The 27,078-nt window shown below is 46.3% G+C and overlaps 1 protein-coding gene and 1 long non-coding RNA gene across 2 annotated transcripts in view; both read right to left on the bottom strand.

Annotated features, from left to right (window-relative positions):
- The window catches only part of LOC120364609 (uncharacterized), a 31,072-nt gene extending 18,914 nt beyond the window's left edge, over positions 1-12,158 (bottom strand). The window contains exon 1 of the long non-coding RNA XR_012518090.1: positions 11,961-12,158. This is a non-coding gene — a long non-coding RNA (uncharacterized LOC120364609). The remainder of the gene's footprint in view (positions 1-11,960) is intronic.
- Positions 12,159-17,555: 5,397 nt separating this feature from the next.
- SWAP70 (switching B cell complex subunit SWAP70) overlaps positions 17,556-27,078 on the bottom strand; it is a 99,151-nt gene continuing 89,628 nt past the window's right edge. The window contains exons 10-12 of the mRNA XM_003919823.4: positions 22,279-22,477; positions 21,196-21,292; positions 17,556-20,672 (exon numbers count right to left, since the gene is read on the bottom strand). Coding sequence (XP_003919872.1) covers positions 20,566-20,672; positions 21,196-21,292; positions 22,279-22,477 — 403 coding nt within the window. The 3' untranslated portion in view covers positions 17,556-20,565. The remainder of the gene's footprint in view (positions 20,673-21,195; positions 21,293-22,278; positions 22,478-27,078) is intronic.

Raw genomic sequence — 27,078 nt, 5'->3', positions numbered from 1 at the left:
CCTAAATGGCCATAGGTCCCTTTGGTGGGGGGAATGAAGGAATCATCACGATATATACTTGCTGCAATTCTGCAAGGCCCTTCTTCTTAGAGACCTGGCCACCTCTTTAGTCAGTGGTTCTCAAACCTAAGCTAATTTTCAGATATGGAACCATTCATTTCTAAGGGAAGCACCTGTCAGGAACAACAGGCAAGGAGGCCAGAGAGGTTGGGAGGGCTATCAGACCATGATGGGGGTGGACCACTATGAAAGAGAGGGAAGGAAAGTTAGATGGCAAAGTCTTAGGCTGCAGTACACATTTAAGAGAGTGGCAAGGTCCCTGGGGAGTTCTGGTGCTAAAACTGGCTGTCAGGCCAGGCGTGGTGGCTCTCACTTGTAATCCCAGCACTTTGGGAGGCTGAGGCAGGTGGATCACCAGAGGTCAGGAGTTTGAGATCAGTGTGGTCAACGTGATGAAAACTCATCTTTACTAAAATATAAAAATTAGCTGGGTATGGTGGCACCCGCCTGTAATCCTAGCTACTCGGGAGGCTGAGGTAGGAGAATCCCATGAACCTAGGAGATAGCGGTTGCAGTGAGCTGAGATTGTGCCACTGCACACCAGCCTGGGTGACAGAGTGAGACTCCACCTCAAAAACACAAACAAAAGGCTGGATGCAGTGGCTCATGCCTGTAATCCCAGCACTTTGGGAGGCCGAGGTGGGCAGATCACAAGGTCAGGAGTTCAAGCCCAGGCTGGCCAACATGGTGAAAACCCATCTCTACTAAAAATATGAAAAAGTTAGCCAGGCACATGCCTGTAATCCCAACTATTCAGGAGGCTGAGGCAGTAGAACCGCTTGAACCCAGGAGGCGGAGACTGTGGTGAGCAGAGATCACACCATTGCACTCCAGCCTGGGTGACAGAGCAAGACTTCCTCTCAAAAAAAAATATATATGCCAAGGGAGTTTTGCATATCCAAGAATGGACCTGCCTTAGTCATTGGCTGGTAGTCATTAGCCTCAGTACAAACAGCGATAGATATCAGAACAGCTGGGACCACTGGATTATAATGATCCCCACAGTCTAAAATAGGTAGATTTTCATGGTTAATATCAAGGGTCTAGGGATTTATCTCTTTTGGAGCTCTACATCTATGGGAACAAGGTGTCAGCATTTTCTACACTGAAGTCGGTATACATTGAAATTTCTGGTTCTGCCACCAACTTTCTGGCCTTGGGTGGTTCCTAACTCCTCTGAATCTCATTTTCTTCATCTGTAAATGAGGATAAAAACAGAAATGATATATGTGAAAGTATCCAGCCAAAAACTGGATTCTCAATAAATTGTTGGTTGAAACCTCTAGTGCATACTGGGCACTGAACTGCTCCTAAGGAATCTCTGGATAAGTACGGTACAGTTCAGGTCCCAAAGAACTCACAACCTAAAGTAGACACAGACTATTTGTTGTAAGCAGAATAATCCCCGCTCTTCCAGAAGATGTCCATGTTGTAATCTCTGAAACTTGCGAAAATGTCATCTTACATGGCAAAGGGGAATTAAGGTCACAGGTGAAATTAAAGTTGCTGATCAGCTGACCTCAAGACACTATCCTGGATGGGTCCAATGTCATCACAAGTGTCCTTAGTAAGTGGAAGTGGGAGCCAGAAGCAAATGTCAGAGAAAGATCCAATAGGAACCTCAATACGAGAAAGACTTAATGAGCCGTTTCTGGCCTTGAAGATGGAAGGAGGATGTGAGCCAAGGAATGTGGCAACCTCTGGAAGCTAGTAAAAGCAAGAAAATGGATTCTCCCTCAGAGCCTCAGAAATGAACATAACCCTGCCAACACCTTGATTTTAGCCAAGTAACACCCATTCTGGAATTCTGGTCTCCAGAAGAGTAAGAATAAATCTGTATTGTTTTAAGCTGCTAAATTTGTAGTAATGTGTTACAACAGCAATAGGAAACTAATAGGGCTATATAATGAACCACAGTGATTCGTGCAATCACATTGTACTCATGCAATATCTGTGTACAGGGGGCAGGAGCTCAGAATAAGGAAATTGGATGGGGAATGGCCTAGGGAGAGGTAAGAGTGAGGCAGAGGGGCAGAGGTGCAATGTGATATGCAGAGGAAGCTGCTGCAAGGCCGAGGGGAACACTCACGCATGCAACACAAAGAAGGGCATACATGTTCACACATATACCACACCCTAGTGATATTGGCACTTAACGAATGCAGACTCTTTCTGATATAGGCCCACTGACTGCCTGGATTCCACCTGTTTTTGGTGACCTCTCTTGTATTAGTCCATTCTCACACTGCTAATAAAGACATAGCCAAGACTGGGTAATTTATAAAGATGTTTAATTGACTCACAGTTTAGCATGGCTAGGGAGGCCTCAGGGAACTTAAAATTACGGCAGAAAGGGAAGCAAACATGTCCTCTTCACATGGTGGCAGCTGAGCAAAAGAGGGGAAAGCCCCTTATAAAACCATCAGATCAGCCGGGCGCAGTGGCTCATGCCTGTAATCCCAGCATTTTGGGAGTCTAAGGTAGGCAGGATCACGAGGTCAGCATATCGAGACCATCCTGGCTAACATGGTGAAACCCCATCTCTACTAAAAATACAAAAAATTAGCTGAGCATGGTGGCACGTGCCTGTAGTCTCAGCTACTTAGGAAGCTAAGGCAGGAGAATCCCTTGAACCCGGGAGGCAAAGGTTGCAGTGTTAAGATTGCACCACTGTACTCCAGCCTAGGCACAAGAGTGAAACTCCATCAAAAACAGCAACAACAAAAACCATCAGATATTGTGAGAACTCACTATCACAAGAACAGCATGAAGTTAACTGCCCCTATGATTCAATTACCTCCAACAGGGTTCCTCCCACAACATGTGGGGATTATGGAAACTACAATCAAGATGAGATTTGGGTGGGGACATAGCCAGACCATATAATCTCTTAACACCATATTTACTGAGGGCAGCTGAATTTAGCAGGTAAGGATAGGACTCGTCTACCACGGCTCCATCACTGGTCTTTACCTGAACAGGACGTACACTGGGAGCCTGAGACTTACCAGTTGGGAAGCAACTGAAAATCATTTACTTGCCCAGCACTTTAGTATATGCAGTATCAGGGTAAGCCCTGACCATACACATGTCCTCCCCAAAACTCATACACATGTCCTCCCACAACTATATGATGGAACCTATAATGAATGAGCTGGTCACCCAAAACCAATGTGTCCATCTTCACATGCATTTGTTTGTCTATTTTCATTCATTCAACATACAGTTATTGATCCTTCCTCTGTGCTAATGCCTGTTCCTGGATACTTTGGACCCCAAGTAAAATAAGCTACTATCCAAGATATGATTTCTGGTGTAACCAGAGCTATGATAGGGTGAGAGCAGGTAGGAGCCGGCAGAAAGATGGGAGGAGCTCATAGCCCAACCTTGGGGTAAGAGAGGACTTCCTGAGTAAATGACATATAGGCCGAGTATTAAAGGTTAAGATCACTGGGCAAAGGTGAAATCAAGGAGGAGCAAGGAAAAGAAGTTAAGTCATGTTTGTGACATGTATTTTAAAAGATCTCCCTGGTGAGGATGGCAAAAGGGGACTAGGAGGAAAGCAGGCCAGTGAGGAACTGCTGTAATTATCCCAACCTGAGAAGGGAATTGGGCTGGATAGACATGGGAGCTCCAGAGACATGCCTGAGGTGGTATCTGTAGGATTTATGGCCTAACTGATGGGACAGAGGGGATAAAGGGAGAGAGGGGCAGTTGAAGACTATCAGGTTGATGCCTGGGACATCTAAGAATGGCCCAAGCCTCAGAGTCAAGTGCCAGGAGTAGAGAAAGGATGGCCAGGCAGGAGGCAGCCAGGCCCTGGTGCTGACATCAGGAACAGGCATATGCTTCCTTGGGGAGGGAGCAGCTGGTAGAGAGGGTATGTGCAGCACTTCCAGGATCTGCAAGGGGTTCCTGAAGTCACACACCCACTCCCATCACACATCTTGGCTTAGATAAAGAAGTTAAATAGTCCCTCCCCATTTTAACAGCTGAGGAGTCCATGATTTCAAGAGGTTAAATGACCTTGTCCAAGGCCACACAGCAGTGCCTGATAGAGCTGGGATTTGAACCCAGGTTTATTTGACTGCATCCTGTGCTCTTCTCCCCAATCCTGACAGGTCAACCAGGCCACCGAAGAATTAAGAATACAGAGGACCTCTGACCCCTATGTCACACTCAGCCTGCTGGGCCACTTATGGGGCCATTCAAAGCCAGGATTGCCTCACCACTTAGAAGACTGTACCAGGACATGAAGTTCTCCTTGTGGGTAGGATGAGGTTGGGCCCTCCAAGGAGAAGAGGGATGGGCCCACAGCTAACTTAGCTCTCTCATACACACTCCACACTGTGGCCACCCACCTCACAGCTAGAGCACCTAAGAAGTGCATCTCCTATCTGGAGGTGAGCAGGTGGAGCCCAGGTCCAGCGCAGCTCAGCCTATCTCTCCTACCATCACACAGCTCAGCCATTGCTGGGCCTTCCAGGAAATCCAGACCTGGGCAATCAGAAGCTCTGGGCTTGGAATGAGACACTCTCCAGAATCCTGCTAAGGATCTGGCCCTGTCTGAGCCTATTTCCTCATCTGTAAAATGTGAAGTTAGGCTTATTTATCCTACAGCTCCCACAGCTGCAATGGTCTTTTTGCAGCTCCTTTGCAGTCCCTGGCCTCATCCAAGCCTAAGAGTTGAACAACAGATGCCTGGTCCCTACGGAGGGCCCCTAACTCTGGCCTCAGCAGATCCACCTCCTCACTCCCCACAGGTCCCCCGAGGTTCAGGGCAGCCCCAGCCGGAAGAATGTGAACCATTCCCGGCATCTCCTCCCCTGTGGCCAGCCCAGAGAGAGGCTGGAGCCTCTGGGCCCTTCTGACAGGAAATTAGCTGGGCCTGGCCTTCCCCACTACCAGCTGCTCTGCTGACCCTGACCCTGTGTTTTCCGAAACTTGATACTGCAAATTTCAAAGCCTCTTCTCTATTCCCAGGGAGGCCTGGCTGAGCTGCATGTCTAGTGAGGCCTCCAGCCTATGTGTGGGCCTGCCTTCCTGTCCTGGAAAGGGCCATGGCTGAGAGTAGGGCAGGGAAGCCTGACGCCCAGCCCCTGCTGTGACCCAGAGCAGGGCCTACCCCTCCAGGCGATTCATCTCCCCATCTCTGAGCTACGAGACAGAACCCATGTACAGAGTGTCTGCAACGTGGAGAATGGGTTGGAGGGAAACAAGAGGGGCAGTAGAAAGACCATTTCATAGACAACTGCAATGGTTCAGGGAAGAGATGGTTTGGACTAGGATAGGATGGTGAAGATGATAAAAACTGCAGAGTCAAGAGATATTTAGAAGTAAGACGGAGAGATACTGGTGATGGTTTGCCCATGAAGGCTGAGGGACACAGGTGTCAAAGGGCCTGCTAGGTTTCTGAGTTGCTCAACTGAATGGATGGTGGTACCTTTCCCTGAGATGAGGAACACAAAGGATGACCAGGGGTGGGTTGAGGAGGTGAAAATATACTATGTTTGGCCTTAGACAGTTAGAGGCTGAGGTGCCTTTGAGATGTCCCAATGAAGAGGCTGAGCGCTTGGATATCCGGAGGGGAATAAGCTGGAAATACTTATTTGGGAGAGAGAAAAGTAGATGGTAGCTGAGGACATGGATAAAACTGCCAAGAAGGAAGAGTATTAAGTAAAAACAGAACCCAGCCTGTGCCTTAAGGATACTAATGTTCAATGGCCAGGTAAAGGAGAATAAACCTGGAATAGAGGGTAAACAGAGAAAGAGCAGCCAAAGATATAGGAAGAGCCAGAAGAAAGCTGTGCCTTGCAAGGAATAGAGAAGTGTTTCAAGAAGCAAGAGAATGTTGGATGCTGCTGGAAAATCTAAAAAAAAAGAAAAGGAGAATGAAAAATGCTTGAATTCCAGGATACTACCAAAAAAAAAAAAAAGAAAAATGCACTTTGGATTTAGTGTCCTGAAGGTCACCTCACCAGTGATTTTACGGAGTGCTGTTTTGGTGAAGTGAGGCAGGAAGAAGCCAGGCTGTAATGGACACAAGGCATGTGAGATGTGAGGAAACAGAGACAGTGTTCTGGAGACACTTGACCGTGGATTGAGAGGAGAGTGGGGCAGTAGCTGCCGGAAGACATGGAGTCAAAGAAAGATGCTTCTGTTTGTTTTTTAAGGTAAGGGAGACTCAAGTGTGTTTACATGTTGATGAGCAGAATCTTGTTCAGATGACATGTTGACAATGCCTGAGAAAACAGGGACAACAAACAGAAAAGTGTTTTTAAGAAGCCAAGAGGGCTTGCCAGGGCCCCTCAGCAGGGTGGGGTTCAGAGTGAACACCTCCAATCCTTTGAAGCTGGCTCCTGGGCACTAGGCTGGCTGTGGCACTGCCTCTGAGTGCTCCATATGCCCCACAGCCAAGGCCAGCACCCTTGGATGGCCAAGTACATGTACCTTATGGACCCTATTCAACCCTAGTTGAGGATGGCAGGGGTTAGAGATGACCGGACAGACCATAATGGGCCATGATGTCCTAAACAAAGGTGCCACATCCCCACATCCCTGGGAGAAGAGCCATGGGCCTCTAGGCTTATTGTGGACATGAAGCCCATTGCCAGTGACAGGATGCCTGGAGCCCTCCTGGATGACATCTTTAAGTCCAGAGTCCCCAGATTCCTCCATTCCAGCTTGGCAATGCCATGTTGGCTCTACTGGCATGGGACAATCCCAGGCATACCACAGTGCAGTGGTTCTCAGAGGACGGTCTCTAGACTAGGAGTATCAGCATTACCTGGAAACTTGTTGGAAATGCAAACTCTGAGGCCCCACCACAGATCTATCAAATCAAAAACTCTGGAGGTAGAGTCCAGTAGTCTGTGTTTAACAAAGTTTCCAAGTGACTTTGAGGCACCACTTCTACAAGGTATCAAGTCATTCATGCCTCCATTTGCTATCCATCCAGTAACCTAAAATTCACACATCCACCAGTCTAAACAGCCATCATCCAGCTGTTCATTTCTCAGTGCAATTCCACCAACTGTCTTAGGTAATCTGGACTGCTGTAACAGGACATACTCAGACTGGGTGGCTTATAAACAACAGAAATGTATTTCTTGCAGTTATGAAGGTTGGAAAGTCCAAGATCAAGGCACTAGCAGATTCGGTGTCTGGGGAGGGCTTGCTTCCTGGCTCACAGAAAACTAGCTATCAACAATCCATGTTCACATTCTGTCCAGCCTCCTGTGCCTATCTAATCTGAGTAATCTAGTCTATCAACAGCCTAAATAGTCATCATCCTAAATAGTCCTTTATTTATGTTACATACGTCTATTCACTATCCTCACAATTCATTTATAATACAAAAGAATATTTAAGCTCTGGTACCCACCACACCCACCTCACCTTTCTATGGAAAATGGACACAAACATTTCTTTCTGTTTAAAGTTTCAGGCTCGTATCATGCATATTAAGTGAAATCAGTTTTACTTCTCTGGGCAGCAACCCTGACTGGAAAAGGGTCTTGGGATTCCTCAACTAAAGGCAACCGTGTTTGTATCTGTAGAGTATGTGATATATATAAATATATAAAGATTATATATAGTAGCTTATGTGTGTATTACATATGGATACAATATATTCTATATAGATCTATCACACACATCCATACATATATAGCTTCAATACCTTGCCATAAAACTCTGCCCAAATGAGGCTGTCTGTACTGGACAGTGACAGACTTAGCCAACCATAAACATTCTCTTCCTTCATTCTCTTCCTTGGAGAGTATGTATGCTCAGTATCATTGAGAAGTCACATCACTTCAAGCTCTAGTTCTGTCCTAACAATGGTAAGCTATGTTCCAGTTTTCAATTAAGCCTGCTGAATATGTCTGCCTTGAAAGAGTGGGATTCGGAGTGAACCTAAAGCTCAGACAGAGACAACTGTACTGCTGGGCGTGACTGTGCAACCCTGCATTTAGTCCTCATTATCCAAGACAAATGTCAAGCTGCCTCTGCTGGAGAGTGGAGCTAGATGGCCACACTATATCTCATATCCTCCTTATTCACAGCTGATTTGAGCAGTGCCACCTCACTGAAGGGAGATTGCACCCATATCCCATCCCTCAGCAAATCCTGATTACCTTCAAAATACAACCTAAACTGGACCACTTATCACTACCCTCACCACTGCCACCCTGGTCCAAGCCACCAACCTCTCTTACCTGGATTTCTACGGTAGCCTCGTAAGTGGTCTTCCTGTTTGCCTCCAGTTCCTGCCTTGTCCCTTTCAGTCTATTCTCATCACGGTAGCCAGAGAGGCCCTTTTTAAAATCTAAGATCATGTCACTTCTCTGTTGAATATTCTCCAGTGCCTCCCCTCCTTTTTGGAGTAAAAGTCTAAGTCCTCACAATGGCTTGTAACACACTTCATGATCTGTCCTCTGCTACCCTTCTGACCTCATCTTCCACCATCCTCCCAGTGTTCACACAACGTCAGCCACACTGGCCTCACTGATGTTCCTCACACAGTGCTACAGAGTTCCCACCTCAGGACCGCTGTACTTGCCATGCCCTCTTCCTATTCTTCCCCCAGATATCTTAACAGCTCACCTCTCACTTTCTTCAGATCTCTGCTGAAATATGACCATATCAGGGACACCCTCTCTGAATGTCCCATGTGCCGCAGAAACCCAACCCCTCCCCAAACTGCTCCCACTTCTTACCCTGCTTTATTTTTTCATAGCACTTATTGTCAGCTCACATATAACTACCTACTGTCTCTCTCTCCTCATTAGAAAGTATGCTTCATAAATGCAGCAACTTTGTTTTGCTTGCTATTTTTCAACACATGAGAGCTTTGTTGAGGTACAAGCAGTCACATAAATAAGCACTTTGTAAAAACGTGTGGAAGGAATGAGTAAGAGTGGCTGACAGTAGACCGTGAGGAAGAAAATCGAGCAGAGGGAGCCTGTTGAGACGGGAATGAGTGCACAGAGAAATGCAGGAAAGAGAGGAACCTTGATGTCCTCGGGAGATGGAGAGAAAAGCCACTATTCATGACTTTCCAGTTCCAATCTTCACGAGGCAGAGGCCTGAATGTCAGTGCTCTCTGCAAGGTTGTCCATTGTATTCTCACAACTGTTCCCCTTATTCTTGAAAACATTGGGTTTTTTCTTCTGTTCCTTGCCACAAAAACAACCTTGACTTGAGCAGTATCCTTCCAACCATCCATCTATCCACCTCTCCATCCCCACATGCCCGTCTAATCATTTATATTTCTAATCATCTGTCTAATCATCTGTAGTCAGATATAGGGATTATAGTCTATTAATCCCTATAAGCATCCATTATCCTAGAATCCACCCACCATCCCTTGATCCATATAACTGACAACTGTCCATCCACATGTTACCCTTTCATAACCTCCAGGAAGAGTGGAGCCAGGTCATGAAGGATCTCATCGCAGGGCTAAGGCCATCCAACTTTAATGCGGTAAAGTGGGGAGCTAAGGAAGGATTTTGAACGGAAAAGTTATATAGTCGGATCTGTATTTTAGAAAAATAACTCTGACAGCTATAAACAAGATAGACAGGTCTTCCTGTCTAAAGGCAGGAAGACCAGTTGGGGTAATATTAAAATATTCCAGATAATAAATTAGGGCAGAAGCACAGGGGCTTCAGAAAAGAAGATTCAAGGGAGAGACAGGGAAACAGCTCTGGGAACAAACTCAAGCCAGAAGGGCAGGCCTAGACAAAAAACTGTCTAACAGGGGCCCTCAGTTTTGCAATCACCAGGCCAGCCCAGGCACTGTATTTGTCCCAGATCTTAAATGGTACCAGGCCTCCTGCACATTCTGCGCATTTGGGGCAGAGTTCCCCAAAAGACCAATCCAGACCCAGTCCTCTCTGGGCTCTTCAGTAGAGCACTCTATCCTACAGCTCAAGTCTCTGAGTAAGTGATATTTCCAGAGTACACAGTCTCCCGCCAACTGGTCTCACAGCTCAGCCCTGGCTACAGAAAGCCAGGGCCTCTTCTCTGTTAATTTTCTTCAACTCTTCAGAGGTTGGGCCTTGGGCCCAGTGAAGTCAGGGTCTGGGAGGCAGCCCTGGCTCACTGCCCGCCCACGCAGGCTATATTTGGAGCAAGACAAGTCCCTCTAGACACAGAGCTTGGGACCCACCCTGCAGAGCTGCCCCAACCAATCTTACTGAGTATCCATGCAGTGTGGTGGTTACTCCCTTTTCACTTGGTAGTTCATTCATTTGTTAACTTATTCATTCCACAAACATTTATTGATCTGCTACTATGATACAGCAGGTACAACAGGATGTGTGGTGGGCACATATCTGTATATGTGTATATATGGATATCTCTAAGCAGGGATGGCAGAACATACTCTGGGTGCCCTCCCTCAGGGTTCAATGATGATGACTCACGCTCAGGTGTATATGGCATCTGCGGGGACCTGTGTGCAAGTGCATGCAGGCACGTGCTCTCTGAGGAGATAGCTATGACTCAGTGGCACGCGGCATCTGTGGCTACCTGTATGGATATGTGTCTGAGTTCAGGAATGAGCATAGGCACTTGCTCCCCAGGGGGTGGGGGAAGTGGTTGTGACTCAGCTGGCTGCACACGGTGACTGGGAGCCTACAAGCCAGCTGTGACTTTATGGCTTTGCTTATTTGCCAAGCCAAACAGTCAGTATTGGGTGCAAATATTCTATAAGAGTGTGTGTGGAGTAAGTCCTAAGCCAGGCAGGGACCTCCAGCAGGCCGGAGAGACTCAGCAGTCTTGGGCTGGAGGCATCTGCCTCCTGTGCCCGCCCCCCCTCCACCGGCCTCCTCCACCGCAGGTATTCGGGTCCGACCCTCCCTCCCTTGCCCTCTCCACTCCTGCCTCCTGGAGTCTCAGCGAGCGCGTCCCTCATAGACTCCACCATCATCCCTCACCCACCGATCTCAGGTGCACACACGAGACTAGGCCCAGAGGTACAGGGCTGTGGCCTTCAAGCGTCCAGACCAATCCCCTTCTGTTCCAGCCCTCAGAACGGCGCCTTCCTCCAACATCCCAGCCCCGGTCCGGTCCGCTCCGTAGCCTCGGCAAGCCCGCTCCAGGGCCCACTTCCCATCTCGGCGGCCGCAGACCCGCGGCCTCCCCATCGGCGCGGCCCCATCTTCACCTCTGAGCTCCTTGCCCCTCTCTCCCTGGCTGTCTCTGCCCTTATCTGTCCCGAGTCTATCTTTGTCTCTCCTCCAGCCGGGCTGTCTGCAGCAGAGGCTTCACCAGAGTGGAGGTGCTGACAGAGTGGGGGTGTGGGGAGGACACTCTGTGTCCCTTCTTGAGCCTTATCGGGAAAACTGAAGTCACTGCTCAGGGCTCAGGCTGGAATTTCGCCCTAGATGACCTTGCTGGGTCTGCTGGGGCCTCCGCAGGGACAGCCAGGGTCAAACGAGTCAGGAAACAGGCCCCTGCTAGTGGGCTGCCCGCCCGCCCTCGTCGCAATCAGGCCGCCCGCAGCGCCCTCCACGGGAGACGCCGGGGAGGGGAGAGGAGGGGGAGGAGAAGGGAGGAGCGGCCCTGTCTTGGGCACTCGCAGGAACCGACGGGAGGCCGTGTGGGGCTGGAATCGTGACCACTGATGCCACGAGGCCACGGGGCCCTCCTCAGGGTCCCGGGCGTAAATCCTCAGGGGCCTGAGGAGGAGAAGCCGGGGCGGCCACCGACCACCTCCCCGCAGGCCGCAGGCAAGCGGCACGCCACACCCGGGGGGAACGCGGGAAGAGGCCCTCGCGTCGGGACACCTGGGCTTCGTCCCAGAGTCGTCACTGCTGTGTCCCCTTGGGCAACTACCAAGCTCCCGAGCCTCACTTTCCACATCTGGAACATAGGAAAATTGCGCCCACCTTTTGGGTCGTTGCAGATAAAATGAGTTCACGTCAGGGCTGGCTCTCAGGAGGCGCTCAGTGCCTGTGGCTTTCCTCCCCGGTGGGTCGACCCCGGGGCAGCGGGAGCGAAGCGGCCACGGCTCACCGGACTATACCCTGGCCCGGCCCCGCGCGCCCGTGTAGGGGCTGAGACCTGCGGGCACGGCGCACGCCTGCCATCTGGCGGCCAAACCACCTAGCAGTCCCTCCCGCCCGCGGCCGCGCGCATGCGCAGGCCTGCACCACCCAGCCGCCCCCGCGCCGCGCCCCGCCTTCCCCGCCCAGGGATCCCCCTCGGCCACGCCACGCCCCTCCCCCAGCCCAGGGAACCCCCTCGGCCACGCAGACCTGCGCCACGAGGTCCTTTCCTCCTCTTCTTCTCCCAGAAAGCGCGTGCATTTCGTCACCCCTGGAGCTGGGGTTATTTCAGGACCTGCAAAGGAGGCTCAGGGTGATGGGATTGGTACTTAATGGAGCGCCCGGGCAGGCTGGTGGCTGAACCGCGTGTTCCTGTTACAAACAAACCTAAATGTAGGCCTGCAAGGCTGTGCACTGAAATCCTAGTTAGTGCAAAAGTAATTGCGGTTTTTCCACTAGGTTGTCTGCAGAGTGAGCTTATGGCGAAGCATTTTATTCTCTTTACTTACCTGCTTTTTCTCAATCTTCCACATTGGGTATGTATTGGTGATAAGAAAAAAAAAACTACAAAAGCTATTTTTTGAAAAAAAAAAATCACATGGGGAGAGAGAGAGAAAGGGGGCTGAATTGGCCTATCGAGGGGATTCCAGAAGTTTTTGCCTTTCTAGTATCTGTTTGCATGTGGACTCCCAGGATTCCCTGGGAGAAACAGAGAAATGAAGCCCAGGGTTTGAGGCATTGAGGTTGATTGCCCTATCTTTCACATACGCTGGGATTAACTTCCTTTAAGAAAAAAAAGGAAGGAAAAAGGGTTCCCAGCCTTAGGGTGGAGTAGGGTAGAGGCTTCAAACAGACCAGAAACTCTTGACAGTTGAGGTGGTCAGTCTGCTGTCTAGCTCAAGCTCTGATTGGGCCCAAGGGGACCAGATGCAGGATATATTTTAGAACAAGGAATTTATTTCAGAAAGGGACCACTCAAAAGCCAGCATTTACTAAGAACCTGCTTGGTACAGGGTGCTGGAACTACCACAAGGCTGCCCCTGCCCTTAAGGAGCTCTGGGCTGGCTTTTGGGAAAGTTCATCTGAGGTGATGGGCAGTGAGTGAGTGAGGCGGATCAGCAGGAGTATCCCAAGTGCAGGACGCATCAGCTGCTGGTCAAGGCCCTGGGAGGTAGACTGGAGAACAGCTCTGGCCACCACCGCTAATGGCCACCAAGGGAGCCACAGGACACTTAAGGGGAGAGCAGGGGCTGGAGGTCCTTGGGGTCTACTGGGAGGTGGCAGACACAGGCCCTTGGGTCCTCTCCACAGCCTTACTGGGCCTTTCAAAGAACAAGTGTGACTGGGGAAGCATGTTGCTGGGCTGCTGCCCTCACCTGGGACCACATCTGTTCACTCATCCATTTACAGATTTGCCAGCTACCTTTGCCAGATACCTCAGAAGTTACGGACCTGCCTGTGGAAATGCAAGGAGCACCTAAGGTATATCCCAAACTCTCCAGTAGTAGCCTTGAATGGCTGACCTACCACAGTCACCTGCCAGATCTTCTCAGAACAGGCCAGCCCACCAGCAACGTGCCCATTAAGTGGCCTGGCCCAGCCCTGATGGAAAACCCCTCTCCATGTGACTTTCTAAAGAACATGCATGAAGACAAAACACCAGGGCAGGGGAGTGAGTCCCTGCAATGTGGAGAAACCTAAACAGGATATGCTCACCAGTGAGGAACAGGTGACCACCATATGCTTCAGGTGTAACACACTGAGGACACATCAGCCGCCCAAGATGACACAGTAAGGTGAAACCACAGTAGAGCCCAGGTCTGTTTGACTCTGAGTCCAGGCTCCTTTCCACCTTAGTGCCCTAAATTGGAAGGAGGCCTGATTGGGGTGGGGGTGGGGAGGAAGGTTCAAGCGCTGACTGTAGCCCAGGCTGGGATGGCAACAGCTCTAGAAAAAAGCCATTCACAGCTTTAGCCATCTTCCAGCTAACTGCAATGAGGTGTACAAGGCCTTGGGGCTCTGGGATGAAGCCTTCCACCTCTACACCTTGTAAACAAGTATTGCAGACCCACCCTCCAAATGGGAACAGAGACCCACGTTTGGCAGAGTTGGACAGTGATGCTGCTCTCTTATCAGCCTGAACTTTGAGGGGAGTGGAAGACCGACGAGTGTGGACGTGCAGCAGTCCTGGTATCCCCTGAAACCAGACTGTGGGAGGACAGTCTTCCCAGGGAACCTGCTCAGGATGGTCCTGGCCAATGCATCAGGAAGAAAAGGGAACCTAAGAGCAGAGGGAAAATGCAGAAAGTGGGGCATTTTCAGGGAGGCTGCTCCCTGAAACAGCAATGGGCTGCTGGTCCAAGCCAAAAGTGTTGCCAGAGGGAGAGAGGCAGGAAATGAGGACTTCCGATGAGGAGGAGGAGGGGGCAGTGGGCTGTGGGTCTTCGGGACTGAACAGAATGGGGTTTGCTAGACAGAGCTTCCCTCTACCCACTCCTAAAGTCCCGCTGGCCCTCAGCTGGCCCCTGTGAACTGCTGTTAAGGAGGATATAAACACAGGAAGGCCTGCATTCCTGTGGGTGCACAACCCTAAGAGACCATGGACTGCGTCTGTGTGGTGGGAACAGGAAAAGGAGGCTGAGTGTAGCCCTGCTTGGAATTTAGTGTCCACCACAGATATATTCACTACCCAGGGCCAAAGACTCGGCAGCCTCAGAAGTTTCCATGGAAGCTGACCACAGGACTAGAAAGGGTCAGGGCCCTCCTCTGCATGTAGGGATGACACATGGCAACTAGCTGGGTAATGGGGCACAAAAAAATTAAATGTTTGACATAAAAAATGTAATGAGGACCTGAGAGGAGGTGGGTGGTGTAATGAGCATCCTAGAAGTCCAGTTCAGATTTCGTATGTCCCCTTATAGTTCCTTCTCTGCAAATTGAAAGGTGAGGCCGGGGGAGGTGGCTCATGCCTATAATCCCAGCACTTTGGAAGGCTGAGGTAGGCGGATCACTTGAGGTCAGGAGTTCGAGACCAGCCTGGCCAACCTGGTGAAACTCCATGCCTACTAAAAATATAAAAATTAGCTGGGTGTGGTGGTACACACCTGTAGTCCCAGCTATTTGGAAGGCTGAGGCAGGAAAATCACTTGAACCTGGGAGGTGGAGGCTGCAGTGAGCTGAGATCATGCCACTACACTCTAGCCTGGGCATCAGAGTGAGACTCCATCTAAAAAAAAAAAAAAAAAAAAAAAAAATTGCAAGGTGAGCCAGTTCAGGCATTCTAGAGGCACTACATTTATAGACAGTAAACTGCACAAATCCTGGATATAAAGTTGATTGCCTTTTACTTACGTAACCACCATCCATTGACAGCATCCCAGAAAGTTCACTTGTGTCCCTTCCCAGTCTACAGCCACCTGCCTGATACCCTCACTTCTAAATCCACCGACTAGCAGTGTCTTGGAAATTAATATGAATGGGTGTATGTGCTCTTTCATGTTTGGCTTTTTTGCTCAACATGATGTCCATGAGATTCAGCGGTGTTGTTGCATCTCTCTGTAATATGTTAAGTGTAGTATTCTTTGTCTGAATATACAATTCATTTGTCTATTCTCTATTGGTGGATATTTGGGTGTCTCAGGTTTGGGGTATTATAAACAAAACTGTTGTGAATCTTCTTATACAAGTCTTTTGGTGGACATCAGCCTCATTTCTCTGGAATGAGTGGAAACTGCTGGGCCAGAGGGTAGATGTTTTATTTAGCTTTAGTGGATATTGCCAATTAGGAAGTTGGGAGGTGATTATTACAGTATCTAATATATAAAGAAAGGAGTAGATGGGGAAAGAAAGGAAAGAAAGATTCCATAAACTACTCCCAAGTCTGATTCCTGAACAAATCTGGAGCACCTCCTCTGCACTGTAAAAGCTGTGGCGTGCCTCATATGGCTTGACTTTATTCACCTGAGCCTCACCCCATGAGGGCCATGCTCTGTGCCTTGCTAGAACTACCCAGGAGGTTGCAATTAAGGCTTGGCCAGTTAAAACAAGCACAAGTGCTGTGCAGGACACATCACCACCTGAGCGGCAAATCTGAAAAACACATTCCTCACAAGCTGCTAAATGGTGCTGACAGATCCACCCTGTGTTTGAGCACCTGCAAAGAAATCAGGGTTAAGGCAGCTTTTACACTTCATGCCTCGACAACATCACAGTCTTTTTTTTTTTTTGAGAAGGAGTTTCACTTTTGTTACCCAGGCTGGAGTGCAATGGCGCGATCTCGGCTCATGGCAACCTCCGCCTCTTGGGCTCAAGCAATTCTCCTGCCTCAGCCTCCCTAGTAGCTGGGACTACAGGCACACGCTATCATGCCCAGCTAATTTTTCGTATGTTTAGTAGAGACAGGGTTTCACCATGTTCACCAGGATGGTCTCGATCTCTTGACCTCATGATCCACCCGCCTCGGCCTCCCAAAGTGCTGGGATTATAGGCGTGAGCCACCGCGCCCGGCCCCAGTCTTTAAAATATATCCAAAGCAACTTCCTCCAGAGGCTCTGGGTGTGTCAGCGGTCCCTGTCCTCTGCTCTCTGCCAGCTCACAGAGAAACAGGGATTCTCCCTTCCAGGTGCTCCTCATTTACACCAAAGAGATCAGTCAACTCCTGGGACATCTGAATGGGAAACTTGAACCCCAAGGGTCGTACTGTGTTCTGGATAATAGAATTTCTCTTTCTGCAGAGCAGGTTTTCTCAACCTTGCCACTACTGACATTTTAGTCCAGATAATTCTGTTACTGGGTGCTGTCCTGGGCATTGTAGGATGTTTTGCAGCATCCCTAGCCTCTACCCACTTGATGCCAGCAACACTCCCTCCAGTCGTGACAACGAAAAATGTCTCCAAACATTGTCAAATGTCCCCTGAAGGGCAAAATCACCAGCAGTTGAGAACCACTGCAACAGAGAAAGAACAGTTCTTAAACACACCAACCAGTGTCCTCTCCTTCCCTCCAAGAGGAAAAGATCAGTTTTCCAATACACAATCAAGCTGGACTGAGTGGCCTCAGTCCACAATAGGCATTTTATCTTGGCAACAATGTAAACCAAAACAAACCAACAACCACAGGGTTTACTCTGGTGAAAGAAAAACTGAAAGGCATAAAAAGAAAACTAAGGAAAACAAAGGTAAGAAAATGTGGAGGTAACAGCAACAATGAGTAAGAAATCATCTTTGTAAGTTCCCGTTTGTGAGCTGACACATCAGCCATGGCTTGCCCACACTGGTGACTCAAACACCAAACATGAGGCCATAGCTAACTTCTTGGGGTCTAAACTCCAAACCCAGTGTTTTCAGGAAGTGTCCCTAAACCAAAGTCCATCTCATTATATGAAAATACACATAGATATACCCAACTTTATCCCCACTGTTTTATTAAATCAGACAGTTTAAAATGCATGTTCTGGTATTTTTAATTTTCTTATTGGGTCCATTTTACTTAAAAAAAATACAAAATATTTTTAATATATCTTATAAAAATTAGCAAAAAATTGTGGAAGTTGAGCATATTACAATGTACAATGTTTTGATATGAATGTTTTTAAATCATAAATATTTGGTTTCCTCTCAACATAGCACATCACAAAAATACATTTTAAAAACTGTTTTCATGCTTAATTCCTGTAAATGATCATATCCCTACTTATTAAGGAAAACACCTGATTATGACAAGCACTCAAACACTCCTGAAATTCTCTGTACAATAATTACAAAAGTAAAACCAAGAGTTCGGTTGGCCCTTTGACAGGTAAAACCATTTTAAATACTAGGAAAAATTCAGTTAGTATCAAAATATAATTCCAAATGGTATTTACTTAGTTCATTTCTGTGCTATCTTTGATTCACAAGTATCTAAGCCAAAGCACTGTTTACAAGGATTTTGCCTCCACTAGACATAGTGCCTGCCACTGAAACCAAGATACAAATCAGTAACACTGTACATTAAACAGAAACCTTTTGCACAACCACATGTAAAACTGCTTGGTCATATCAAGGTCCACCTGTGACCAGAAAGCAGGCAGTCCTTAGGCTGATGTCCGGGAGCCAGACAGTGAGGTCTTCAAGAACCCAGGGCTAGAGCAGTGAAGCCCCAGGTCATGTTTTCAGCTATAGCTTTGGATTAAGCCAGGTTTAAGGAAGGACATTCTGCAAAAGTGCAGGCCCTATTTCACAACTTCTAGAAGTAGAAATTTACATATTCTATCATCACCCTCCCCACCAAGCAGAGACTCCCCAGGGCCACACTGTTTCCACCCCATAGATTTCACATAGGTAACTGGCTTCTTTGTAAAATATTTTTTCCTCATTCTGGAATGAGGGATACTGGAGTTTTCTGGTATAATGTGTAATCAAACCACAGGAAAGGTTCCATGCCTTGCTTAGTTCTCATTGGCCTAATATACCTGCCAGCTACTGAATAAAATGATAATACTGATAAATGGCTGGGCAGAAATTCAACACCCAAATCAGCTGTCAAATTTCAAAGGCACATGATACAAAAATATTTTAGACAATAATCTAAACTTTATAAAGGTAACTACAAGAAATCATTGAATAAAGTTACATTTTTATTAAGCAGCTAACAGTCTTAAGACCTAAAGACCACTTCATTGGAAAATATTTTCTAGTCATAAAAGGTGATAATTTATGGGATTATATTCCAGTTTCCAAATACATACACTGAAACCTCTAATAACACTCTCTCTAGATGTATACATCTATTTGGAATTGCGTTCTTAATATGCACTTAGCAAGTACTAGCATAAGAACAGCTGACGTTCTCTGTCCTCATTTAATACTTGTAAAGAGAAAAGGGCTTTAACTATTCTGCTGAATTCTGCACCCCACCCCACCCCCGCCTTTTTCGGCAACAACTGAATTATCCCCATATTTATTTACAATGTTAAGCTTGATTGCTGTCCATGGAGTTACTGCTGCTTCTTAATTAGAACTAGTGTTGGAAGGCTTGATTTCATAAATGTTCTTCTTAGTCCAAAGAGAGGTCATGTATGAAAACCTTCCTTAATACTCCTTTGAAATCAGATACATATAAACTATGATCCTAATTTCCCTGTTAAACTTGTTTCTATTGGATATTTCCTCCATTGTCATCACAGAGGAAGGGAAAAAGCAGAAAAGCTGCCCATCTAACAAAGACTAACATCATGGCTAGGCTAATATATTGACATGCTGTCATCTTTATGACGTTTTGAATCTGATTAGCAGACATACAGTCAACTTCCTATTGGCCATGTGCACATAATTTGCTTTCTTAATTATCCAAATAATTTTTATTTCAAATTAGCTTCTTTCTACTACTCAGCATAATCCTCTCACAGCCTGGCATATACTTAGTAGCACATCATTTACTAGAGAGAGTGAGTACGAGAGAAAATTAGGTTGAGAATATGGGGCAAAGGGATAGTCTCCTTTAAGGTGAGGGGAAAGGAGACAGGAATGAAACATGTCAAGTGTATGATGGTTAGGGAAGTAAATATCTTAGTAGAAGTTAGAAAACCCCTACTAACAGGATCACATTCCAAAAGGGCAACCAGGAAATGGCAGTGACTCTGTGACTTCTCTCTCAGAGCACCAACTGTCAAAGGCATTCCATGTCAAGTATCGGGGAATGGAAAGCAAACTGCCCAATCTAGTTTAACAGCACATACTCGGAGAAGGAAACACGTTGCCAAAGGAAAGAGCTAACACCCAGTCCACAGAGGTTCTGACAACCCTGTGGCAGTGAGCCCCTCCAAACTCTGGAGAGCTGACTGTGCTGTGTGCACCCTGCCTCATTTGGGGAAGAATCTGAGAGAGCTAAAAGGTAATTTTCAGAAGGCGAAGTTTTCAAACAAAGAGTAAATAAACAGCTTGACAATACTGACTTTTTTTCCCCTTTTCAAGTAGCCCTTATTTGCAGAAAGATAAATAAGAAGGCTTCCTTAGGATATTGACCCACTTAGAGAGGCACAGAAGGAAGAAGAGTTAAAAGCAGCAAAGCCATTTCTTATTTATTTTTTTATTTTTTTGAGATGGAGTCTCACTCTCACCCCGGCTGGAGTGCAGTGGCATGATCTGGGCTCACTGCAACCTCCACCTCCTGGGTTCAAGTGATTCTCCTGCCTCAGCCTCCCAAGTAGTTGGAATTACAGGCGCCTGCCACCACGCCCAGCTAATTTTTTTTTCTATTTTTAGTAGAGACAGGGTTTCACCAGGTTGGCCAGGCTGGTCTTGAACTCCTGACCTCAGGTGATCCACCCACCTCGGCCTCCCAAAGTGCTGGGATTACAGGCGTGAGCCACCGCGCCCAGCCCCCAAAGCTGTTTCTTTTGTCTTTAGCATAAAGCTTTCCCGCCACATAGTATCTACATAACTGATGTGATTGCCAGCAAGTGCAGTCATTCTGTGGTCTTCTTCTCTTTCCAGTTCTTCTCTCTCTCTTCAAGTTCTGCCTCAGTGAAAGCTGCAGGTCCCCAGTTAGTGATCAGGTGAGGGTTCTTTGAACCTAAGAGACAAACATGCTTTAAATACAGGAAGTATTATATTCTTCAGGGTACCCCATCATTTTTCTACAGATAAAATAGTAACTTTTCTACTTTATTTCTTCTCTGAGGAACATCCATAAATGTCATACCAGGTAAAACAACTAGAAGATGTATACCAAGGGGATTAACTAGTCCCTCTTACCTATTAAGGGTAAGGTTTTCAAAAAAAATTTTTTTCCCCCCAATTTTTTTTTTTTTATTTTTTAAGACAGGGTTTCACCATGTTATCAGGCCGGTCTTGAACTCCTGACCTCTGGTGATCTGCCCGCCTTGGCCTCCAAAGTGCTTGGATTACAGGCATGAGCCACTATGCCCAGCCAGGGGGTAAGGTTTTCAAGAGAAATTTACCCTAAGCAGGTTTTTTTGTTTGTTTTTTTTTTTTACATTTGGGCTAAAAAAGTGTCTAGTACAATTCAAATACACAAGTCAAACATAAAAATAAATTTAAAAATTAATATATGATTACTTCAAAGAGTTTGTTACCTGGTTCTATCAGTCGAATTAATCCTTCATGATGGGCCACTTTGTCCTTCCAGCTCTTGGTCTTATTTGTTGCCATCTCCAGCTTCTTTTTAACTTCCTGAAACAAAAGTGGATTTTGGACTATGCAGGCACACAGGTAGTTTAAGAACCAAATCACAGCTATTGGGCCCTTACTACATAATTGTGAATTGTATCATTAAATCCTCTCATGGCCCACTCAAGAGATGGGAACTACTGTTACCCCATTGTACAGAGTGAAACGGGTTCAGAGAAGGTCAGTAACCTGCCTAGGGTCACCCAAGAGGAAACAGTAGAGCCAGAAATGGAACCCAGGCTGTCTGATTCCAAAACCTATTCTTCTACCACATGCACACTAATTACAATGGGTGTATGACCCTGTGTGCCAGTTACAGTTTACTGCCTTTCACTCCAAATCCACCCTGAACTGTCCTGCTGGTGATACTAAAATAATTCTCCCTCACTAGCTGGCAGCACAAAGCTTTGTCAGTAGAGGGTGCTGAAGGGACACGAGGAGGGAGGGATTTTTCTTCCAGATTCCACTCAGCGGCTCCTGTGGCACTCAGAACACCCACAGTGCTCACCACTAGTGAGTTTTTGTAGCACCTCCCTGTGGGCTTTGCTGGCATGGCACCTCAGCAAACTTTTTGGCCATCCGTGCACCCTCTCCATGGAGGTCTGGATCACAGTACTGGGGTTAAGGGGCAAGGGGCAAGGCATCCTCTTCCAGATCTATTCTCTCCCTGGTGCTCTGCCTCAGTCTTCCAGACAGTGGCTGCTCCCTACATCTGCCATTCCTGCATCCTCAAAGTCTTCTTTACAACACAGTAGGTAATCCCCTGTTACAGTTAATAATGTTTTATATTAAGCTTTCCCTGTTCAAATTACTGTGCAGTTTCTGTCTCTGGTGGACATATCCTGTAAAAACTCCCTCTTTCTTCTTTCTTACAGCTAAGCAAGATTCTTACTACAGCTTCATATTGGCAACTAAGCAAATAATTCTATTACTGAGAAATGTTTTTCAAAAATTCAAACACACAAGTTTGCAGGGCTGAGTCTCATTACCTCGTACTGCTCAAGTGCTTGCTTCCGTTCCAACTCCAGCTGCTCCAGCTGCTCCATGGCCTCCTGCAGAGCCTGCTCCTTCAGGACACGCTGATTCTCCAACTCCTGCTTCTCTGCCTCAGTCATCTGAATGGCCTGCTGCTGCTCCAAGTGCCACTTTTCTAGTTCAGCCCTCTTGGAAGACTCTTCCTCCAACAACCTACAATGTTGAGGAGAGCTCCAGATCAAACCCTGCCCAGGTCACCACCCCAACCCAGCAGATGAGGGAGGCATTTTAGGTAAGAGAATATTTCAGTTCGTCTAATCCCCCTCTCATTTTATCAGGAGGAAAGCAGAAGCCAGAAAAGCTCATATTCACAAAACTGGTAAAGAAGCCTATGTGTCCTGCTCTAAGCAATCTTAGTTTCACCCTTTTGTGAAATAAAGAATAACACTGATGCAGAGCTTAATGTGTGCCAGGAACTGACCTAATAGTCAAGTGTATTTTCTCAATTAATCCTCATAGTAAACTTAGGTGCTGTTACTCATATTTTAGAGATGATGCAAATGAGGCACAAAGGTTCAGTGGCCTGTACTAGGATCATCTACCTACCAGGTGGCAGGGCCAAGTTTTGAAATCTGCCTGGTTGCTACAACATGAAAACATTTCCACCTAGTAAAAACCTATTACCATGGAAAAAAACTGATAATGAAAATGAAGAAAGCAGGAGTTAACACAGAATAACAGAGATACTATTTATTGAACAATTACTACATGCCAGGCCTTTGCCTCCATTATTCTGAATCCCCTAACAATCCTGAAAGGTATTATCCTTGCATTACAGATGAAGCAATGAAAAACCAAAGGGTTTAAAAGTTTGTTGCACAGGTTATAACGAATTTTAACCCAGGTCTGTGTGACTCCAAAATGTTATCTTTCAATAACAGGATACGTATCTGGGAATACCCAGCTATGTAGTTGTTTAAATAAACTATAGCCAAAACTATAGCCAAAACCTGCATTAAAGTGTATATAGTGCCCTTCGATGCCAACCCAGGACAGGACACATATCTAGTGGCTTGAACACTAATATTATGGTAACAAAGTAAAGTTACATGGCTGGTCAGTTACTACTACCTGTCAGCATCTGCTCTTATAAAACTAAAAGGCAATAAAGTAACGACTGTACCAACACCAATTTCTGGATTCCCTTTACAACTTCCAGCAGAGTGGTTGTTCAACTCAGCTCCAATACTCTAGGTGATGGGCTACTCCCTGCCTCACAAATTGGGCCAGTTTATTTATGGGCAGCCTCAATCCTTACAAAGTTCTTCCTTACACTAAGATGAGCTCTCCCATCCACTACCCTAGTTCCACAAAGGAAGTATCTGCTCCCTCTTCCCTGCAATAGCCCTTCAGCAATTGGAAGGCAGCTTTGTTGCCTGCTGAGAACATCCTTCTCTAAGAAGACCACCTCCAGCCTTAACTATTGGGACCTAGTTTTCAGACTCAATATCCTCCTTTGGAGACACTGGGGTCTCCTTAAATGCCTTTTTTTTCTTTTCTTTTCTTTTCTTTTTTTTTTTTTTGAGACAGAGTCTTGCTCTGTTGCCCAGGCTGGAGTACAAGTGGCATGTTATCAGCTCACTGCAACATCTGCCTCCCAGGTCCAAGCAGTTCTCTGCCTCAGCCTCCAGAGTAGCTGGGATTACAGGTGGCCACCAACAGGCCCAGCTAATTTTTTTGTATTTTTAGTAGAGATGGGGTTTCACCATCTTGGCCAGGCTGGTCTTGAACTCCTGACCTTGTGATCCACCTGCCTCAGCCTCCCAAAGTGCTGGGAATACAGGTGTGAGCCTCTATGCTTGGCCTCTTTAGCTGTTTCTTTGAGTTTGATGTACACAACAGAACACAACACTACAGATGTAGTCTAACCAGTGCAGAGTTTATTCACTCAGTTGATGTATATTTATTATATGCTTTCAACATGCTTTTCTAGGCACTGGGGACATAAGAGTGAATGAGATTGAATGGGCCTGTTTTTTCACTCTAGTGGTAAAAGTATGGAGAGAGAATGGACATTTGCAGGTGCTTAGGCTGCCCAGCCTCTGAACTCACTCATGTGTCTAGAGGAACTGTCACAGTAGGAGTCTTGATAGAAGGTAGGGCTCATCTCCCACGATAGAATCCACAGGCCAGACACCTGCCCTCCCACCTCTTTGCAACCAGGGTATAGTGGAGGCACAAGCTGGGCTTGGCTAAGCAGAAGTTCCTTCTGGAACTTGGAAGCAACTGGCACAAAGCAGCAGAGCCAGTAGAGAATTCATCTTGCTGGTGGCAGTAACAGCCAATGTTGAGTGACAGCAGAAGTGATGGCACTGCTGACACCTGGTACCAACATGGGCACCAGCAGTATCCTCACTGGACTCTTCCCATGGCCTGGCCTGGGCTGTAGTTGGGGCTGCTTATACCCCCGTGTTTCCTGCCTGTGTTCAAGTTCTGGTCACTTGCCTTTCTGTGGAAATGGCAAACTATTTAAAAAACTTCCAACATATTATTTTATTGCTTTAGCGAATACAGGTTGGTTTCTGTGGTTTGCAAACAAGACTCCTGACTAAAGACTTTAGTGCCTCACTCTTCTTCTGTGTATCAGCTTCCTCATTTATCAAAAAAGGAACAGAAACTACACCTACCATCAAAGGTTTACTAGTCTATTTAATGTGATAATGCACATCAGGTATCCTATTACCCAGCAAGTATTAGTGGATAGCAGCTCATATTACAGAGGGACAATTGTCTCATTTGCTCTGGACACTTCAGATTCATTAAGGCTACCTAACAGTGTATAGGGTTTTGGCAAACACATTTGAGGGAAATGAAACTGCAGAACTTTTCAAATGAATTTCTATAAAGCCAAGTCTCCTGGATCCTGTAGTTGTTCTTTTGATACATTACATTATCTTCTTGGTCTAAAATCACCATTCTAGCCCGTCAATATCTTTTTTTGAATGCTTATTTTTACATTCTACACATTCTATATCTTGCCCATCTGCAAATGAGATAAAGGAGCAGAAAGCAACAGACTCTGAGTGACTCCCAACTGCTAGGCATTACTCTAGAACACTGTGCATGCATCATCTCATTAAGGCTGCGTAAGAGTGTATAGGGTTTTGGCAAACACATTTGAGAGAAATGAAACTGCAGAACTTTTCAAATGAATTTCTATAAAGTATCCTGGATCCTGTAGTTGTTCTTTTGATACGTTAAATTATCTTCTTGGGCTAAAATCACCATTCTAGCCCATCAACATCTTTTTTTGAATGCTTGTTTTTACATTCTACACATTCTATATCTTGCCCATCTGCAAATGAGATAAAGGAGCAGAAAGCAACAGACTCTGAGTGACTCCCAACTGCTAGGCATTACTCTAGAACACTGTGTATGCATCATCTCATTTCATCTTCACAACAACCCTATAAAGCTGGCAATTCTCTAAAGTTACATGGCTAAACGTACTAGAACTGGGAATCAAACCATGGCCTTACTCCAGAACCCAGTCCCTAACCTTCAAATATATGAAACGTATCATATCACATGGAAGAGAGACTGCTGTTTCATGTGGCCCCATTGGGTAGAACATGGATCCATTCATTCATTCAAAAAATATTCCTGTGTGCCAGGTACTAGTTGCTGGAAATACAGATATGACTAAGGTATACTCCTGGGCCTTACAGATCCAAAGGTATAATAGGACAGATTATGGCTCAGCCTCAAGAACTTTCCAATAACTTGATTTTTCTTCTTTTTCTTTTTCTTTTTTGAAACGGGTCTTGCTCTGTCACCCAGGATGGAGTGTACTGGCGCAATCTCAGCTCACTGCAACCTCTGCCTCTTGGGTTCAAGTGATTCTTGCACCTCAGCCTACCAAGTAGCTGGGATTATAGGTGCATGCCACCACACCCAGCTAATTTTTGTATTTTTAGTAGAGAAAGGTTTTGCCATGTTGGCCAGGCTCGTCTCAAACTCCAAGCCTCAAGGGATCGGCCCACCTCAGCCTCCCCAAAGTGCTGGGATTACAGGCGTAAGCCATCATGTCTGGCCAATAACTTGAATTTCCTAAATATTAAATGAACAGTTTTCTTCTGAGTTATCATTCATAAGAGGCTAGATCACCTTCAGGATTACAGATTAAAAAAATAAACTTCATAGCACAAAGGGTGACTATAGTCAATCATAATTTAATTATACATTTAAAAATAACTAAGAGTATAGTAGACTGTAAGACTAAAGATAAATGCTTGAGGTGATGGATACCTCATTTACCCTAATGTGATTATTACATACTGTATGTCTGTATCAAAATATCATGTACCCCACAAATATGAACACCTACTAGGTACCCACAAAAATGAAAAGTTAAAAAAAGACTTCAGTTATAATTTTAACAATTACAAGATCTAGATGTTTCAAGCTAAAGTTCTGGTCTTTTATTTAAACAATTTACTACAGGGCCGGATGCGGGTGGCTCACACCTGTAATCCCAGTACTTTGGGAGGCTGAGGTGGGCGGATCACGAGGTCAAGAGATCGAGATCATCCTGGTCAACATAGTGAAACCCTGCCTCTACTAAAATATAAAAATTTGCTGGGCGTGGTGGCATGCATCTGTAGTCCCAGCTACTTGGGAGGCTGAGGCAGGAGAATTGCTTGAACCCAGGAGGCAGAGGTTGCAGTGAGCCGAGATTGCGCCACTGTACTCCAGCCTGGCGCCTGGCGACAGAACAAGACTCTGTCTCAAAAAAAAAAAACAATTTACTATAA

This window comes from Saimiri boliviensis, chromosome 6 (assembly GCF_048565385.1).
Source record: "Saimiri boliviensis isolate mSaiBol1 chromosome 6, mSaiBol1.pri, whole genome shotgun sequence".
Taxonomy (NCBI): domain Eukaryota; kingdom Metazoa; phylum Chordata; class Mammalia; order Primates; family Cebidae; genus Saimiri; species Saimiri boliviensis.
The sequence above is the reverse complement of the archived record's forward strand: the minus strand, read 5'-3'. Positions and strand labels throughout refer to the sequence as shown.